Source organism: Uloborus diversus, chromosome 6, assembly GCF_026930045.1.
Source record: "Uloborus diversus isolate 005 chromosome 6, Udiv.v.3.1, whole genome shotgun sequence".
Lineage (NCBI taxonomy): Eukaryota > Metazoa > Arthropoda > Arachnida > Araneae > Uloboridae > Uloborus > Uloborus diversus.
The window spans coordinates 128,066,275-128,085,406 of record NC_072736.1 but is presented as its reverse complement, the minus strand read 5'-3'; the positions used below and the strand labels follow the sequence as shown (position 1 = coordinate 128,085,406).

General features: G+C 33.0%; 1 protein-coding gene across 1 annotated transcript; it reads right to left on the bottom strand.

The window, feature by feature from the left end:
* Positions 1-6,081: 6,081 nt before the first annotated feature.
* Positions 6,082-17,636, bottom strand: LOC129224465 (Golgi apparatus membrane protein TVP23 homolog A-like). The gene is made up of 6 exons (XM_054858918.1): positions 17,503-17,636; positions 14,341-14,407; positions 12,283-12,517; positions 9,386-9,511; positions 8,414-8,542; positions 6,082-6,252 (listed from the first exon to the last, which is right to left on the bottom strand). Exons 1-6 carry the CDS (start codon positions 17,507-17,509, stop codon positions 6,178-6,180), a joined length of 639 nt encoding a protein of 212 aa, XP_054714893.1. The 5' UTR covers positions 17,510-17,636; the 3' UTR covers positions 6,082-6,177.
* Positions 17,637-19,132: the final 1,496 nt, after the last annotated feature.

Sequence of the window (19,132 nt, the reverse complement as noted above, 5' to 3'; positions counted from 1 at the left end):
AGCAATATAACTAAGCAGGTGAGATTATTATTTTATGTACTTTAATACCAAAATGTAAAATTAGCAGCCATAAATATACAGGGAAGCCACTCAATTGTGAGGGAAAACTTCCCTGTATGAATATACGTCATTATAAACAAGCAAACACTGGTATTTGAATAAGAACATTAATCTCCAGATAGTTTCATCACAGGAAAAAAAAAAAAAATAATAATGCATGGAAATGAGGGGAATTTAAGAATTCATTATCAAATAATAGCAGGAGTGCATATTTATATTGAACTTTTTATTTAAAAAAAAGCCTTACCTTACCTATTCATTACTTGGACTAAAAAATAAAAAATGCAAAGGTTAAGCAAAACAATAAATACTGAAGACTAATCTCACACTCTCTGAAGTAAATTAGCATGAAATTCAAGATGAATGTAAAAAAAATGAATAAACAATTTCTTTTAATTATTTAATTATTATTGTTATAGACCTTTTAATGTCTAATAAAGCAAAAGCAAAACAAAAATATAAAGCTTTAAAGATAAAATAATTATAGTAAATTTATTTTTATTGGATTTAATTTATTTATTACTTTTTTTATAGTTTTTTTTCCTTATTTTTTTTTTGGGAGTTTAAATATTTAGGCATTGATTTTTGCAGCTTTAAATAAAATTCCCTGCACTTTCCAGGTTTTTAAGGAAATCTTCTAAAATACCTGTATTTTGTTTAGTTTTGAATCCTCTGAATTTTCCTGTTCTTTCAGGTTTCACAGTGGGGCCGAATGGCCAAAAAGTGGAAAAAATTCAATATCTCGAGAACGGGTTGACGTAGAAAGCTGGGGCCGGTCTCATTCAAAAAAGAACAAAAAAATACATAAAGTTCAACTGTTTTTATTGACATTTTGAAGTTAATTAAATAACTAATTAGGAAATGAAAGACTATTGGAAATATAATTTTTTTTTTAATTTCCGTAACAGGTTGTACTTATAAAAACAAGTTGCAACAAGTATTTTGAGCATATATTTAAATTAAATATTGCTTAAAATGATTCCTTCAAGGAAGCTTAAAGAGCCAAAGAGTTTTAAAAATAATAAATTTTGAGATTTTTAGTCAATAATTGTTTAAATTGAAAGAATACATACCAATTCAAATTCAAGGAAATTAGATTAACAGTTCCTTAGCTGCCTTACTGATTTCCAGTTGCTTTTTCTTTGGTTCGGGTCTCATGTTCGTAATAAAAGGATCCGAAGTCTCCAGTAGCTTGTGGAACACGTCTTCGTTGGATAAAATTGGATAAACATCTTCGTTGGTGGATATACGAGACATTTTCCGCGAGTTGGTGATCATGAATGCCTTGTAATCTTTATTCCTACTTTCTTGTGCCTCTTCCGACAATATTCCGACTGGGAGAATTGACTTCTGCACTATTTCAGCACCATGTGACAAAATCTTATGTACTGTGGATGGCATGTAGTACCATGAATACTTTTCAATGGCCAGCTCTGCTGTTTCTTTTGAGAATAGTCGAAATTTCTCTGGGTCAATCATTGCATTGCTGTTGATGACTTCCAGAATGGTAGCGATTCGGTGGATTAGAATTTCGTCGACTCCCGTTATTGCACTTGTGACCTTGCAATCATTGAAAAAACGTCTGGCTGTGTTGCCATTATTTGAAGATAAGCAACCCTGCTTAACAAAGTCCACTTTGATGCCGACTTTCTCAAGAAACTCTTGTTCAATACGTTTCTTTTCGTTTTCGTGCATGTCTCTTGTGTCTTTTGTAGTCCTCCATTTTTCGAATTTTTTGTTGTATGCAATGTGAAGGATGTATTCCATACACTTGATTCTGGCGTGTAATGGAGAGATATCGAATTCGAGAGCATTCACATTAAGAGGTTTCTGTAGGATTTTTGCTAAGTCGTTCATTTCCGAAGGTAAAGCATTGCATATGTAGCAGGCACTTGCAGACTTTGTATTTGTGATGGCTTGAGCTACCTTGCCGTCCAACATTGTCATCACCAACGTGTGTCGAATACAGATGACATTAATGCCGATCACAACTTGGGTAATTTCCAACTTCTCTATTTCTTCTTCAACCCTTTTTTTTTTCATCTCGTGCCAAATGAAGTGTCTCTTTCTGGAAGCTGTATCTCAAGGGCCTGCAATGTCTTGTTGAAGAAGGTCGGCCGTTTTCCCAAATCGATCCATTTTGATCAACATCAATTGGAATTGTGATCTTCAGAGGAACTATGGACGTCCTGAATAAATTCGAGTCACTTATTTCGTTATTGTTGATCGAATATTTTTGGGCAAATTCACTTTGACCTGAGGCACCGTCGAATCCCCATTTCGTTGTCAAGATTAATTCATGTTCATTTAATTTTTCTAGTTCTTCTAGGGGTTTTGTTTCCACAATTCGTTTAGCTGTATGGTCAAGCAAATTCTGCAAAGGGACAGCTGCAGATGTTTCACTAATTAACATATTATCAGGGTAGCATTGCTTCTTTGAGATGATTAATTTTTTATAACTTGGAAAAACATGGCATCCAAGGTCTTTTAGTGTTTGTCGAATCACCTCGTACTGATATTTTGTCAGATTGGCCTGGAGAAATATTGCTAATGCTTGATCGGCTGACAAAGCTTTGGGTTTATCGTGCTTTTCATGTGCCGAAGCTGCGTTAATAAAGCTCTGTTGGTACGATTCTTGAAGTTTACGTATTTTATTCTTTTTGCTTCGTTCACCAGAATCATCAAAGTCTTTATTTGGTCTCCCAACACATCCTGTAGATTCCTGCTCCGGTATGTTGAAAACGTATTCATTTTCCATCCACTCGCTGAACAATTTTTTGAACCTCTCCCGGTCTCCATTTACTTTATCTTTTTTTTAATTAAAATGAGGCAAGAAACTCTTGCTAAGAGCTTTCAGCATTAAAGAAATGTTTCCTTCGTCAAGTTCAGGGTGATTTTGTAGGAATACGTCGAAATTTGTACCACTCCACAAGCACTCACACAAATCACAATATTTAATTTTGATAGAGCTCATGACTAGACAACGTTAGCAACTAGACTGAACTCAAATAAAAAAGGTTTTGAGGTGGGGAAATGTTTTGTCTGAGCCAATTCTATTAACAAAATAGCGCAACAAACAAATACGTACTCTAACCCTTTCCTTTCTTTTCTATGTTATGATCGGATAGGCAGATAAAGGCAGGTGATTTGTGTTCTAATGTTTACTTAAGCACCCCTAGTTTGATAAATAACCTTCCCCAGCGGAGGAAGCCGGAGCTTTTTTTGTTATCTTAGCTGTTCTCAATGCTAATTTAAAATTCAAGCTTTTTTTGTTATCTTAGCTGTTCTCAATGCTAATTTAAAATTCGTAACTTATAACGTTGTAAAGCGCTGTAATATTTTTTTGCACTGTTTGACTGATGAGAGGTTTAATTGACCATCGTAGAACAGGGGAAAAACATGATTATTTTTTTCTAACTCTTTTACACTTTTTTATCACTCATCTTGAGTAGGATGGAATTTGGTCAAACTTACATAATTCTGACTTTGAGCCTAAATTAATGGGAATACCCTCGATACAGCGGAAAAAATCATGCCGTTCCTATATCCTGTATCTTATATAGTGTGAGAACCATACACTAGATAATCGAAATAAGCGCTTTCGAAAATCAAATTTTTTCCACTCTGGCACCACTGTGTGGCGTGGCAAACCCAGTGTAATTCAAATAGATTTGGGATGGAACGTTTAAGTCCAAAAATCACAATTTTGACTGCTAAAATGACTTTCGATGACCAAGAGTAGAGGAACAATAAAACAAGCTTTAAACATTGTTCATACATGGCTTTTTTGAATATAAGTATCAAAATAATTAAAGACCTTCAAGCAGTCATCCCATGAATCTGGTTGCATGAGAGAGGAAATATCTGGTAATGCAAACAATTTCTAAATGAAAAGAAATCAGCCCCTCCCCCTGCCTCATTTTAGATTAAATTAAGAGGTTAGCAAAGGGAATACAAACATTGAAAGTTAAAGGGGTTGTATCCATCAGTCATAAATAGTACTTTTAATCACTGAAATTGATAGAATTAGCAAAAAAAAAAAAAAACATAGACCCAGAAAATTCTTTCATTTTCCCAACAGTTATTTTTTAATTAATTTTTCAAACAAGGCGTGGTCTTGATGACGTCACAAATGATGCTTTTTGGTGCATCTTTGCACCTCGTTTCCACGTTATGATAATCAAGTAGCGAATTAAAATTGCGCTCTAGGCTTTCTATCAACCAACTCGTTGCCAATACACATGAGTAAAGATGCGAATTAAATATTTCGCTCTGTGAATGGCAACACAGAAAGGCATTTCATCATTTGTGATGTCACCGGACAGAAGCATAAACAATGAAAGCGCGCCGATTTAAGTTTTTTTTTTAATGTTAAACAAGTTATTTAAAAAATGGTCAAATCCTATGTTTTTAAGAATGCTCTTTCCGAAAAAAATACTTTTAAAGTATTGGAAATGACCCAATTGACATTAAATTTAAATAAAATAAAGTAACGTAACTTTTGTATTAAATGACTTTTTAAACAAATTTCAAAAATGAAGTTCAATTTTATTTTTTCACGTTGTTAAAACTAATACTTATAGTTTCCTTTGTGCTCTAGCAGAAAAGGAGGAATGAAAAAGGAAGTTAAGTAACATCAATTTTTATATAATTCATGACTTTCAAATACAGTATACTCTTGATATTACAAAGTCGATGGGAAGGTAAAAAATTTCGAGATATCGAGTTTCCGAGATAACAAAGCCATAATCGTAATATAATAACATTCTAAAAAATAGTCACAATAGTTAAAAATAAGTGGAAACATATAATGAAAGTTGAAAAAAAGTCTTAAAACAATAAAAAAAATTTTAATTTTTAAAATTAGCCAAAAATAAATTTGGATTACCATGTTGCAGAATGGTTTCAGATGAGTTTTGAGCGCCCAGGAACACTAGAAGTAGGAATAAGGATTGCACTATTCTCTGCGTCTCTAAAGGGGTTTTCCGTTCATCTCCCCTTTTTACGGAGGTGAAAATAGGGTCAAAAGGTTCAACGAAATAGCGTGAGGAGGAGGCAAAAAGTTTTAGGTAGGTTTTTTTTGTTTGGACTTCTTAGGATTTAAATTTTCAGACACTCCCAGGCTTTAGAATGAAAGTGACAGTAGATAAGCATCTCTGAATCATTCCTAACCCCTAAGAGAAAAAATGAAGGGTGTGAGAAATATTTGGAAACATTCCATGAGTTGCTTTGAGACAATAAACTGGGGCTTTTCTGAATTATATTTGAATTTGTAAAATATTTGACATAACAAGGTTTTGATTAAAAACTCTTCGACATGAGAAGGAGAAATAAAATTAGATAAATTTGCAAAATCAAAGGGAAAAATAACTTTTCATCATATCACAGTTTTTGAGGCATCAAAGTTCAAGATATCAAGAGTATACTGTACCAACAGCCAAGATGGATGCATACAAGAGGTGATAAATAGGTGAAACTTTAAAGTATTTAATGATGGTTCCCAATTTACGCACTTTTTACATTCATGGCCTGGGTTTGACAAATCCTGGGCACCAGGCGGCTAAAAAAAAGCATTGTTGATTAGTTTTTTCTGCATGAGAGAACGAAAAATCCATTAGGAATAAGTTTCAATTTTGCATTTTTTGCTCTTTGTCTTCAAATTTCTAAGTAAAGTGAAATTTTTTAAGAAAATTAGTCAAATGTGTAAAAATTTAGCTCTTGTGATCATCCATACTTTATAATATTCTTCTGAATAAGGTAATATTAACGTTTGACATGTGTATACTGATGCACAAAAAAAAAAAAAAAAAAAAAAACCTTTCCACAAAATTTTTTCAAAATGTTTTACCGGTACACAAGTGTAAAACATTTGAGAAACCCCGCTGGTTTAAACCATTCTAAGCTGAATAAGTTTTAGATTCAATATTTCCCCCTTATTTGAGACTTCAGAAGTAAAACTTAGAAACTAATTAAAACTGAAAACTGAATAAAATCAGTCTAATAAAGAATTATAAGTTTTCACTTTGTGTAAAACATTTAATGAATTAGGACAAAAGTACTTCATAAAAATTATTTCATAAATATATACAATGGAAAGTTCATCCTATTTACAATAATTTAGACTGTATTTGTAAATCCTCTAGAAGCAGGGGCAGCTGTTTGTTCTGGTTTTTTCCACAGCGAACTGAACATCTAGGCAGAAAGGGGAGGAAGTTTAAATTAGCATTTAAAATTTCAAATAGGTGACTAATAACATAATAAAATGAATAACTAAAAGGTTAATAGAAATCCAAACAATAAAACAATTTTAAACTAGATATACTAGATCTCTAAAAAACTATAGCATGAAAACCAATAAACATGAATATTCTACGTCAACGCAAAACCATATTGCAACTCTTGGTTGTTAATGCCTACACTATCTGTCATACAGTCCTGATCTCGCACCAAGTGACTTCCACCTGTTTCCAGCCTTGAAGAAGAATCATGGTGGAGGGCAATTTGGAAGCAATGCTGGAGTCAAAAAATACCATTAAACACTTCTTCTGCATGCAAAGTCCTGAGCTTTTCCTGGAGTGTTTTTTGAAGCTCATCAGGCAATATAACAAATGTCCCAACGTCTTTGGCATTTATGTGGAAAAAAAAAAGTTATTTATTATATTTAATGTCTTTTTTTTTTTGACTTTCATATTTAACTCTGACCATAGACAACAGGGAAAATTAATTTTTCGACTCTCAATCATGTAATAAGTCTGCTTAGATTAAGTGTGAAACTGACATAAGCCTCAAAACTCTAAAATGTATTAGGTACATATAGAATTAGGAAAGAAAGCGTGTATGGTCAAAAACATTAAAAACACCTGTAGCTTCCCTCTCACATTTGAAATTGGAGGAGTTTCTGTCATTATTTTTTGTAATTGAAAAAAATTTTAATATTGAAATATTCTAAATAGCTACTAAAGAAAAATAATTATTAGTAATGCACCTATTATAAGGCATTATTAAAATAACTAAATCATCTTTCAGAATGGTCACTTTTGATGTCTGTCCACAAACTATGCAAATAATTCATAAGTTTTTCTTGTCTGATTTCTCGCTTAAAATTTTTTGAAGTTCTGGGATTTGTCAGCTGAAAAAAAAATGAAATTCTGGGGTAGTTCCCAGAAATGTTTTTCCCCAGTAAGTCTCACCTCACTACTACCAATATTGTTTTAAGCAACTTCATATACAGGGGTCAAGTCAGTTTTTATATTAAGTCCACATGTTGTGAAAAAAAGTACTATTTTTGAGGCATTTTTCTTTTATACATTTTTAGTGAAAAAAAACAGCATGTTTGGCTATTACAAATCTAATCTGAATTTTTGTTGGTCTAAAGGACTTCACTGGGAATGATTTGGAAGTGGGAGGTTTTACTTCCTTTTTCCAAAAAAGGAAGTATTGTATTCGCGAAAAAATTTTCACTCAAAAATCGGCCTTAATTTCCATTTTGCTCACCCCCGAATGAATGTTGAGTTTATTTTTCAACCCGGCCACACGTGGATATATGTCTATGAACGTACAGACACCCGAAATATCCATTTTGACGATCCCCCGAGTTAATTACAACAAGTTTTCACGTGATGTCTGTATGTACATGCGTATGTGTGTATGTATGTCGCATAACTCAAGAACGGAATGTCCTAAAAAGTTGAAATTTGGTACTTAGATTTCTAGTGGGGTCTAGTTGCGCACCTCCCTTTTTGGTTGCATTCGGATGCTCCAAAGGGGGTCTTTTGTCACTTTTTGTGGGTAAATCATTGTTAATTTTGATGTAAACTCAAGTGGTGTTATAATTTGACGGGCACTTAGCAACATATCGCCGGTCTTTTGGTCACCAAGTTTTGCTGCCAACTTGGCAACAAATTTGGCGATTTTTTTTTAATTTTTAAATCTAGTTTCAATTTGACCACTGTTGGTGATATTTAGAGAGTAAACTATTGAATCACATTAAAACTGCCAATAATTAGAAAATGACATTAAATTGGAGTAAAAGGAAGTCATGTGATGCACACATCAGCTCGTTTACTGATGTTTTGCTTGAGCTCAAAAGCGATGAAAGAACTGTTTTTACAAATGAAATTTTGTGAAAGGTCCAATTTCAACATTTGAATTTTTGTGAAGTGGGTGCTTTTAGCATATAAAAGTTTGGGAAGAGGCCGCAAAGTAGACCCTATTTGCATCTGAATTGACCCCGACATAGCTGTTCAATTCTGCAAGAAAAAATATTAATTTCTTCCCAAAAACTTCAGTATTAGAAACACCAACAAATAAATACAATTTGAAAGTTTAAATTCACACCATGAACTCTACTTACATTACTTATGACTTGCCTTCCCATTAGATTTGAGACAACGGAAGAAAAGCCCTCAGTTCCTCCAACCTTGCACCGAAGATATCCATACAGGTTTGCGCCATTCAAAACCAAAGCCACAAGCACTACAACCTATAGATTACAGTGCTTTAGATATCAAAGCAGATTTGAAAAGTTCAGTAATATCAAGTATGTAATTTGAATGCAATTCTTCAAAACTATACTCAGCCACACTAGCACAGCCAGAAATACCTTCTGAGGGGGGTTCTTGATCAAAAATACATTCTGGAGAGGGTTTTTTGGTGAAAAATATCTTTTGGAGGGGGTATTTTGATCAAAAATACCTTCTGGAGGGGGGGTGATAAAAATACTTTTTTTGAAGGGGATTTTTTTTTAATCAAAAATACCTTCTGAAGGGTGTGTTTTGATCAAAACAGCTCTTTCATATGCATAAACTGCTGTATTAGAATTTACATTTATGTTAAAACCAATAGCTCTGGGAAGGGGGGGAGGATGCACCCCCCCTGCTCTGCCAGCTAATGTTAACATGATACTTTTAACAAATGACTTTTCATAAATATTTAAATAATTCGTAATCTCCCCCCCCCCCGCCCCCGAGGTTCATCCACCCTTAGAGGGGGGCAAATGTTAGATTAGTTTTACTCCTTCTCTCTAACAAAGGATATTCCAGAGTTTTATTTCCAATTAGTGGAATATGCCCTCATTTCCTACTAACACCACTGGCGTGGATACACCACTGACTAAAGGTATGAGTTATTATCCGATAGTTGGGGGTCAGGCAGAACTGCAAGCAAGTATCAAACAGCATGTTATAGCATACAGCAGTCTCTGGCTTTGATAATGAACTGTTTGGTATTTGCTCGCAATAGCTGCTGTTTTTCCAAGAAATAAAACAGTCGTCAAATTACAATGCATTATTATGATAACAATATAGATTTTAAGTAATTTACTTACAAACCATTTGACATTGAGCCGAAAGAAGCTGACGAAAAGGAGCAGGAACCACACAACAGGGGTTAAAACTAATGCCAACCAAAATACTTGTGCTTCAGCAGTGTCAGTGATTGCAGTCTCATCTCCCTGTATAAAAAAGAAGAACTGTAGGATAGCACCATACATTAAAGTAAAAAGAATAAAAGGATTACTTAATTTTTAACCAGAGTAAAGGGGGACGATTCTAATATTAAGAGCATATATATCAATACAGTCGACGATCATTATAACGACCACACATTATAAAGACCGTCCCATTATAGCGACCAGTGGTAGAAGTCCCAACTTTGTTCCTATAAACTCTATGTTAATTTGCTTTCGTTATAACGACCGTTCTGTATCGTCTAATCCAATACAGCGACCGAATCAGCGGACGCTATTTCTTGTGTTCTTTCCAATAAAACAAATTTGTAGCTTAAAATGACATTGATTATTGTTTACGGACATCTGCCTGAAGTTTTCAATGTCAAATCCAACTTTAAGAGGGGGTGGGGGGGGGGAGATAACCATTCACCACAGCTAGCACAGAAAAAATAATGGGAGGAAAAATCGAGAAAATTCCAGATTCCTAAGAAAAGGGAGTTGACAGATGTATTGGTAGTTTGGTGTTTGAATTTAGTGGTTTTAAAGACTTGGGGTTCTCGAGGGACTTTTAAATGTTGCTTTGGAAAGCAAGAGAAACACAATTTATCACCTATATCTGAAACAGAAAATAATGTTTTGCAAAAATCACGTCTGCTAAAAAGGCAGACCTCTGTTTCTGGTTTTATCTTCAGAAATTGTTGTGGTAGTAGTAGCAGTAGCAGATCTGAAAGTGTGTAACATTTTCCTCCCTATATTTTCTACTTTAAAACTTGTTTAATATTCTGTCATAATATTTTGCACACTACTTTTCTAAAAATTCCTATGATAAAAAACATTTGGGCATTTACTTGGACATGCATGATGACGGTGTACATTTTTTAAATTTATACCTCTTATAACGACCACTCGTTATAAAGACCTTTTTCTCTGGGACGGAGATGGTCGTTATATCGAGCGTCGACTGTATATACATTTATTAATATACTGCACACCTAATACAAAACCGCCACAAGTCACAAATTGTTGTTTTGAGTTATATACATGGTCTTGGTGCATTTTTATTAGTTCTATTAAAATACAAGACGGCCACAAACGATAAAAAAAAACATTTTAACCTTATTTTTCAGATGGGTCAGTGTGTTACTATAAGAGTTTTCGCTAAGGTGCATTACATTTAAATTGATTTTTCTCGAAAAACAGTTTTTACAGATGTGGCAGTGTTGTACTAAGTGTGTCACATATGTTCTTGAGATTAGAATTATTTACTGTCGGACTCCGGTTTAACAAACCTCCATTTAACAAATTTTGTGATTTAGAGAAAATTTTCTTTTTCCTTCGACTCAAATGAGAGCAAAAAACCCCTATTTACCGAATAATAAACCCCGAATTATTAAATTATTTCAACAACCAAAAAAAAAAAATTTTTTTTTTAGTTAATTTGAGATAAGAAATATTGGATTGTTTTCCAAATGATAGATCCATCTTTTCCGAAGCAGAAAAAGACTTTTCTTGGAATCAGCCATTTTTAACGGGCGAGGGGCAACCAGCGAATTTGATGCAGAAGGCGGTAATGAAACTCCCATTAAGACTTACTTTCTCAAATGCTTTACAAGGCCTGGAAACTGTAAAAACATACGTCATGCAGCAGGCTGTAAATGACACAGTATTTTCTTCTCTCCATAAAGTTGAAAGAGAACAATTTCGAGTTTAGCATTAAGGAAATTTTCGAACATCTACTACTCAGTATTCTAAAATTTCAAATTAACTAGTGTGTAATAAGTCGCAGAATGCTGAATAAAAAGTGTACACTTTCTAATCAGGGATAGTTTTGTGCAGTTGCTTATTAGCGCCTTTAAATAAAGTAAGTGCATTTTTCTTCTCTCCCTGATATTAGGAATAGCCCCGATTTAATGCAAAAAAGTTTCTATCCCGATAAATCAGAATTCGACTGTATTTAAAAATTCCTGAATTTTTTATTTAAAAATGTAGGGCTTTAAGGTGTTCAAGATCTTTATTTTTCAAAACTTTGCTTTATTATGCTTCCCACAATTCAAAAACAGTCTGAAAATTTATTAGAGATTTAGAACGCATTGGGAACTGATTGTTTCTCATTTTTTAAGTTTATGAAACAATGCTTGAAGTTTTATAAACAAAAGGTCTTTCTATAATCGTCAAAATCTGAATCTGAAAAATTTAAAATAAAATCCTTAGTTATTTAGAATGAAAATTTTGAAATGTCATTAAGTTCAGTGCTTAGCTGTTAGAGTAATTATTTTTTCCCAATTTAATAAAGTTTGTACAAATATGTAATAATACTAGTTTTTTTTTCTAAAAAACCTCCTAAAATCTGGAATTAATGTCATTTAGTTAACTGCAAATCTATGCCTGGGTTATTACTTTTCTTCTTTTTGACACTGACTAAAACAGAAATATCCAACTAATTTTTCACTCTTTTTGGGACATAACAAATGGTCCTTTTCAAGACCAACAAAACTGCTAGAAGAAAAAAAAAGGGAATTTTTAAGGTGTACTTGCACAAAAATTAAGCTTATATTACTGCTTTTAAAGTTTTCTAATTGGATACAAAGAAGAAAAAATTTTTGAACACTACAGGCGTAAAATAAAACATTAAGAATATATTTTGTTTAGCCTTAAAATTTGGAATATTGTTTTAAAAAAACCACAGTAAAATTACTTTGTTGCAAAACTTTCAATGATCTCATTAACCAATGTTTAAAAACTCTGTCAGTGAATACAGGTAGCAAAGAACTTACCTTCCTAGATTCAAATACCCAATGGCTCTTTCCTTCGTCATCTACATAATTCCACCAACGCAAACCCACTAATAGACGTCCAGTAATATTCTTCACAGTCCAGAAGTCCAAAGACAAAAAGATGAGAATGGAAACAAAAGAAGATATGAAGCTGTTACTAAACCAACTGCACATCAAGTACGTGAGAATTGCCAGGGAACGGAACAAGAGATGAAAGAACACTGCCAAAGGGTGTCTAAATATAAAATGGTAAACAATTAGGAAAAAAAAATCATAAATGCTTTTAAATCACTAAAAATAGACTTTCTATTTTATTATGAAAAATTAGAACAATTACAGTATTTTCAAACTTATTTTGTACCAGTACAGTCATTGCTTGACTGTTTGGATACCTGCATTTTCAAAACATCAAAAGTACAAACAAGCAAATTCCATTCTGACAGAATATCCCAATTGTTTCATAAAACACACAACGAAGACTACAGCTATGTTAGATCTTTGTTTCACTGCATCAACTTTATGAAGATCATTGACTCAGGCTAAATATATCTAAAAATATTAAAAGTTGTGGTATCTATGTATCTATGTCATTGCTACTTCTGGTGAATGACAAGGAACTGATAATCAAACCAGGTATTGTTAGATTAGTAATTTTTTAGGGTATGTGTTTGACTAGATTGCATAATTATACGATTTTATTTAGTGGATATATCAAATAAAAATGTTTTTTTTTTTCCCTTTGATATTTATTTGAAATTTACTGGCAGTTCGTTTTTCCTTTTAACTTTTTTGCCTCTCCTTTCCTTCCTTTTTAAGGCCATATCCAGGGCCGGATTTAGGGGAGGGCAGGCGGAGCTACTGCTCTGGGGCCTCCACAACAAAGGGGCCCCCACAATAAAATTTTTACACACTATCCTAACTTTCACGGGTCGAAAATATTGTATACATACATGTATATCAAAATATTCGGATATATATCAAAGTATCAGATATTTTCGAAAATATGATGATCTTTTCGAACCCTGATTAGAGGCCTTCACACTTCCAAATCCGGCCCTGGCCATAACACTAGCATATTGCCTGTTTCTAGCGGAAGTGAAAAACCTAATAAGGCACGTTTTTCGAATATTTTTGAATTGCCTCATCCGTTCTGTTTGGGGAATGGCTCCAGCAAAACTGGATCAAGTTAGAGGCATGCGCGCTGAAAGTTTATTACTGTATTGACGTAGCCCATTAACTATTGTATTGACATATTTATTGCAGCCCAATAATTATTGTATCGATGTAGGGGGCAAGGAGGAGGCAAAGCTCTCAAAGTACACCGCCTTTGGTGAGGAACAACAACATGCCGTAGGCAGTGAGGTGGAGGCGGCTGTCAAAGGCGGCTAATACAGCCTCCCTAGTGGCTAGTAATGCAATTAAATTATGAAAATTTACAGAAACAATATTTAGTTAATTTATTTGCCTCTGTAAAGGACATATCTTATGAGGTCTGTTTTAGTGAAACTACAGGCTATTCAGGAATGCAAATCAAAATCTGAAGAGTACGGAAGTGCTCAACTCTTGCTGAAGCAAATCTTTGGCTGTCCAAATAATTTGTATCAACAGGATAATGCACGGATTCACACAACTAGACTGACGAAAAAACGGTATATGGTGTGGCTCCACAATTAAACCTGATTTCATTTCAGCTGAGAATGCTAGGAGTATGCAGTATACGCAGGGTAACTTACGCAACTGAATAAAATGCATATCAGCCAGAATATTTGCTGTTATTAATAAAAATAGATCTATTATTGAACGATAATTCAAGAGAATGTAAATTGTCTTTACACTTATGAGACATCAAATTTGATTCAAAAAAATGCGTTTTTTTTTTTTTAATTTTTTCTTAGTACCTGCTTTTTGTTATGTCTTTGAACATATTTTTAGTAAAGGAATTTTAAAAACACTTTTTCAAAAATATCAGTATCTTCATATTTATGTGACACACTGAAGAATTAAATGCATGTGTTTTACAAAAAGGAAATGATACATAATCAAATGAAAAACTCTTACTTTCTAGCAGGTTGTGGCAAATCATCTGAAAAATGGAGAGCAACATCATCTGGTCCACCCATCATGACTATGCAAAATATTTTTGAAAAATTAAAATGATTTTGGCACAAAAATTTTATGCAGTCATCATTTACGTCATTTTCAGAAAAGGAAATTATACAGAATTGAGACATTTAAGGCAAAAGATAGTTTCACACAACTATCTTTTACACTCTCCATCTATAGGATCAGTGGGGATATAGTAGAAGGTTTACCACCTAGTACAAAAGTATTATCCTTGTTTGCTAAGTTTCTTAACAATAACATCATGGTGAATGGAAGAAAAACATAGGGAAAACCGAGTTAACAGATAAAAACTCACACTTACAAGCTACCAACTTGGTGAATTTGAAGAGATTGTCAACTGAAATGTGATCCCTCATTAGCTGGTGCATGATTTGAAATGAATGTACTAACTACTGTGCTGCACAGCTTGTAAAATTACTAATGTTTAACAAAATGACAAAAATTATGATGAAAAAAGGCTATGTGAGACAGTGAGAAGCAACGGGATGTCACTGGACATTTTCAAGTTTTGAGTAAAATGCGTTTAAAGACAACATGCTTGGTAGGCTTTCATTAAAAAGTTTTTTAAATCATGCTGTATAACAGCACCTACAGAGCTACTAGTACTCTCTCTTGGCCCAAGACAGAGGAGAGGTTTATATAGAACCATTTGTACGGGTTATCTCCAAATTTTTAATTTTGCAACTTACATCCCTTTGCTTCTCACTGTCTCATGTGTGGGTTTAACAAACTAATCATATTTGTTCCAAAGTGAAGGGCCAAGTTTCACTCAAAATTAGAACACCGAACTGGGAATTTTGTCTCCAAGCTCAAGAAACCTGAAACGTTTCAGTTTAGTGCAATACATAATCTGCTCAAACTGAGTCCATGTTTAGTAGGCATTCACCAAAGACCATATTTTGCCTGAGCCAGATATTCTGACAAAACTCTAACCGAATACTGAATATTCAGTTCAGCTTTCTTATATATTTTATTTTAGCAATTTGAGATAGAAAAGTTTTACCTTATGAATTACAATTTTTACCTTATTGAAAACATAATTTAAACACTGTTATTGACTTTTATTACAATGATTAACTTAATTAGCCTATTTTTAAATCACATTAAAAACATGATATGGAGTAAAATATCAGAAATTTAAACACTGCAAAGTTTAATTCCATATTTCTGAAATTATGTTTTTTTAGCTGCATATTTTATTTTTAAGAAAAACCTAGCAGTTTACGACACTTTTTTTTTCTTCATTTGATAAATGTTTCATAATTAAATGAGTTGGTGATAGTTAGGTTAATGTAATGCGTCATTATATTTAAGAAGAATTGAAAAGCAGCAACATTTAAATTTAACATCTGAGTGTTTTCTCTTACATTAAAGTTGCTGTGAATGTGATAACATTAGTAGGTAAAAAACTTGAATTAATTTTGTACTATGGCACTATAATATACTTTGGTATAATATACTTTAGTGTGAAAGAAAGCTGTTTGTTTAGCAATTATTAAATATTTTATCAGCAATTTTAAAGGAACAAAATGAATAAACAAAATATTTTTGGAAAGGTGAAATATAATTTTATTTATTTTTTCAACAAAAAAAATTATTTGGTTTGAAAATGAAGCAGAGTCAATTACCAAGTACTATGGTTGTTTTATAATATCTATTGGGAGCATTTAACTGTTGAAGTTAAATGAAGAACTTCTTTTGCGTCAATCAGAATATAAAAAATACATAATGTTAAAATTTGACTATTATCATTATTTAAAACCTTTAATATGTTGTTAGCATTTGATTCTACTTACTATTAAATAATTAAAGTAAAAACAATTATATAAATACAGCTATCACCCTTTTAAAAAATGGCTCTTGGATACAATGCTTAGTTGTACAAAGCATTATAGAAAAAAAAAAAAAAAGGCAGCAGTTGTCTCACCCGGATCAAAGGAAAAGTAAACAGCTGAACTTTAATCATACTTCAAATGAAACTTGCAGCATTTTTCTGAAAACTTATGATCACTTCTCTTATGAAAACTTTTTCTTAAAACTTAACAACTTGTTTTTAAACTCAAAGGTTGTCTGGTGAATACAATCATTTCATCGCAATTTAAATACTTTTCAGTAAATTGCATTAACATTATTTTAGCAGTATACCAATGCAACTATACAATTTAGTTGTTTCGTGAAACAACAAAATTGTAATTGGGTGACCTGTCGGACAAAATTTTTTAACAAACTGCCTGTGAGTGAAGTAAGTCTATTATATATGCTTTGAATAACAGCCAGCATTTGAGCCATTTATTTAATCCTTGATTATTATTTTTTAAATGCATAATTTAGGTAGCATTATATAATTAGGTGTATTAAATTAGGTATGCATAAATTAGGTATGCATATATATTAGGTATTGATGAATTTTCTCCTATTCGAAGTTTCTTCCTTATGAAAGGAATTCTGAAGAGTTATAATCAATAGCTAACAAAATTTTAATACATGAAATCTAACACCAAACTACATCAATAAAAATTAATAAGACAATTTCAAGTTATTGTTTAGCATTTACCTAGATAGTTTATTTCATACACACTTCTAAAACACATTGTTTCCCGAAACTATTGAATTTTTAAGGGTAAATTAAATTTTGAGCAGTGTTACAGCAATTTAAAATTTATCTCTGGGAAAATAAAAAAAACGATCGAAAAAGAAAAATTTGTGGCTCTACCAATATTTTCTTCATCCGTACGCTGAAACATTCAAAACTATTAACTATTTTATCAATAAAGAAAGTAATTTCTTCAATGAGATTTGAAAAGAAATTATGTTAAGAAGTTTTTAACCCATGAACTTGAGTTAAACTCATATTTGTAATTTAATACTCTAAAAATGACATCAAAAGCGAAGTTAAGTACCCAATGTTTTCAAGCAATTCGAATTTTTCAGCCCATTAATGCGAAATACAATATCATTTCTGTTGTACAGGCAACACGTCACACAACGACGCAACTTGTAAGTTTGAATCTAAAATATGAGCTTCTTTTTGAGAAAGTAATCTTTAGGGAAAACAGAACTCAAAATAAAGGTCTGAAACACAGTCATAATAATTACCTTGCATAATAAAGTTTCAATCACCAAAATTCAACTAATATTTTATAAAAAGTTCACCGATTGTGTTTTGTTTACTTTCTTGAAATCACGAGAATTAAATTCCGCCGATTCTCTTATTCACTCTTCTCCCTTCCGCGGAGCCCAGTCAAAAATTCATGCTGCCATCTAACGGAGAGATATAAAACTGATATCAAATTTCCCGCACAACATTGTTATTGTGTGTCTAAGGAGGAGCGGGAATGAATAAACTCTTCTATTACCTTTAAAATTAATTGAAATTAATTGAAAAACATATTTCTATACATTCATGGTCTTAATTCATTTACATTTGAAATAGTTTTGTGCTGATCGTTAGTATAATTATTTCATTTTCTTTTGAAAACAGTATTATATTTGTAAATGTATCTTCTTTAATCTGCGGATTTGTATGCTTTCTAAGCGTCCAATATTTTTTTCTAATAAACTTGGGCTTAAACTTCATTTGCATATTTATTTACTTATTTTTGCTCATCATTGCATTAGGGTGTAGGCCAGTTTGGAGGGTATAAATGTTCCAGAGATTCAGGGGGAAGTTTCAAGAGGAGTTAAGGGTGTAATTTTGGGGGACTATGGTAAGGGAGGTGGGTAACACAGTCGGGAGAGTAAAGCGTAAGGTGGCTAGGTGTTGTTTACCAGGGGCTCGGGGGTAAAAGACGTTAATATGGTTGCTGAAAAGAAGGGAGTAAAGGAGGACATGGTTACTTTGTGGGTGGGAACAAATGATGTAGGCCACAGTAAAAATGAGGAGTTTTCTTGGGAATGGGAATCCCTGTTGGACAAAGCAACCAGCTTTTCGACGAATGTCCAAGTGGTTGGGTTGCTTCCCAGGTATGGAGTGCATAGGAGCTGGCTAAATCAGCGTGCGAGGTTTATGAACTTGCTATACTGAAGTCAATTTGCGAAAAGCGCAGTATCATTTTCATTGATGTATGGAGTCATTGTAAACGGGATTGGATTGCTAGGGATGGCCTGCATCTGAGCTCTACAGGGGTCAAAATGGTTAGTGGATTAATTTTAGGGGCTTCGGAGTCAAAAAACTAAGTTGGGATGGGGGGCATGGTTCAAGCATCAGGTATCGAGAGAATGAAATTTTTTTGGGTATTGCTAGAAATGGAAATAAAGTGACGAACAAGAGTAGTAACGTTAACAATTGTAATTTAGGAAATTTCAGGGTGTTAAATAGAAGCAACTTAGGCATGCTTAAAGTTTTCTATACCAATGCTCGCAGTATTAGGAACAAGATGGATGAATTGAAAAGCATAGTTATGGATGAGAAGTTGGATGTTATTGGAATTACAGAGACATGGGCTACCGAATCTGATGCAGAGTTATTACATATTGCTGGGTATAATTTGTTCAGACAGGATAGAGTAGGTAAAAGAGGTGGTGGGTTTTTATTTTATGTTAGAGACAATTTTATTTGCAATGAATTGCAGAGCATTTTTTAAGGAATTTTTACTAGGCGACACAAGTTTTATCATAAAGGCTGTAACATTCCCAATAATTTTCCTCTTTTTTCAATAAACGTGTGCATATATCGTCGCCTCAAAGTAGTATTTCTGTAAGTACTTTTTGTTCTAAGGTGACTCCA

Bases quoted from the DNA above. Each gene is read 5' to 3' on its own strand.
- LOC129224465 (XM_054858918.1), bottom strand. The intron at 12,518-14,340 runs GTAAGAGTTTTT...TTTTATATTTAG, and splicing joins TTGCCACAACCTGCTAGAAA to ACACCCTTTGGCAGTGTTCT. The intron at 8,543-9,385 runs GTAAGTAAATTA...TGTAATCTATAG, and splicing joins GGCTCAATGTCAAATGGTTT to GTTGTAGTGCTTGTGGCTTT.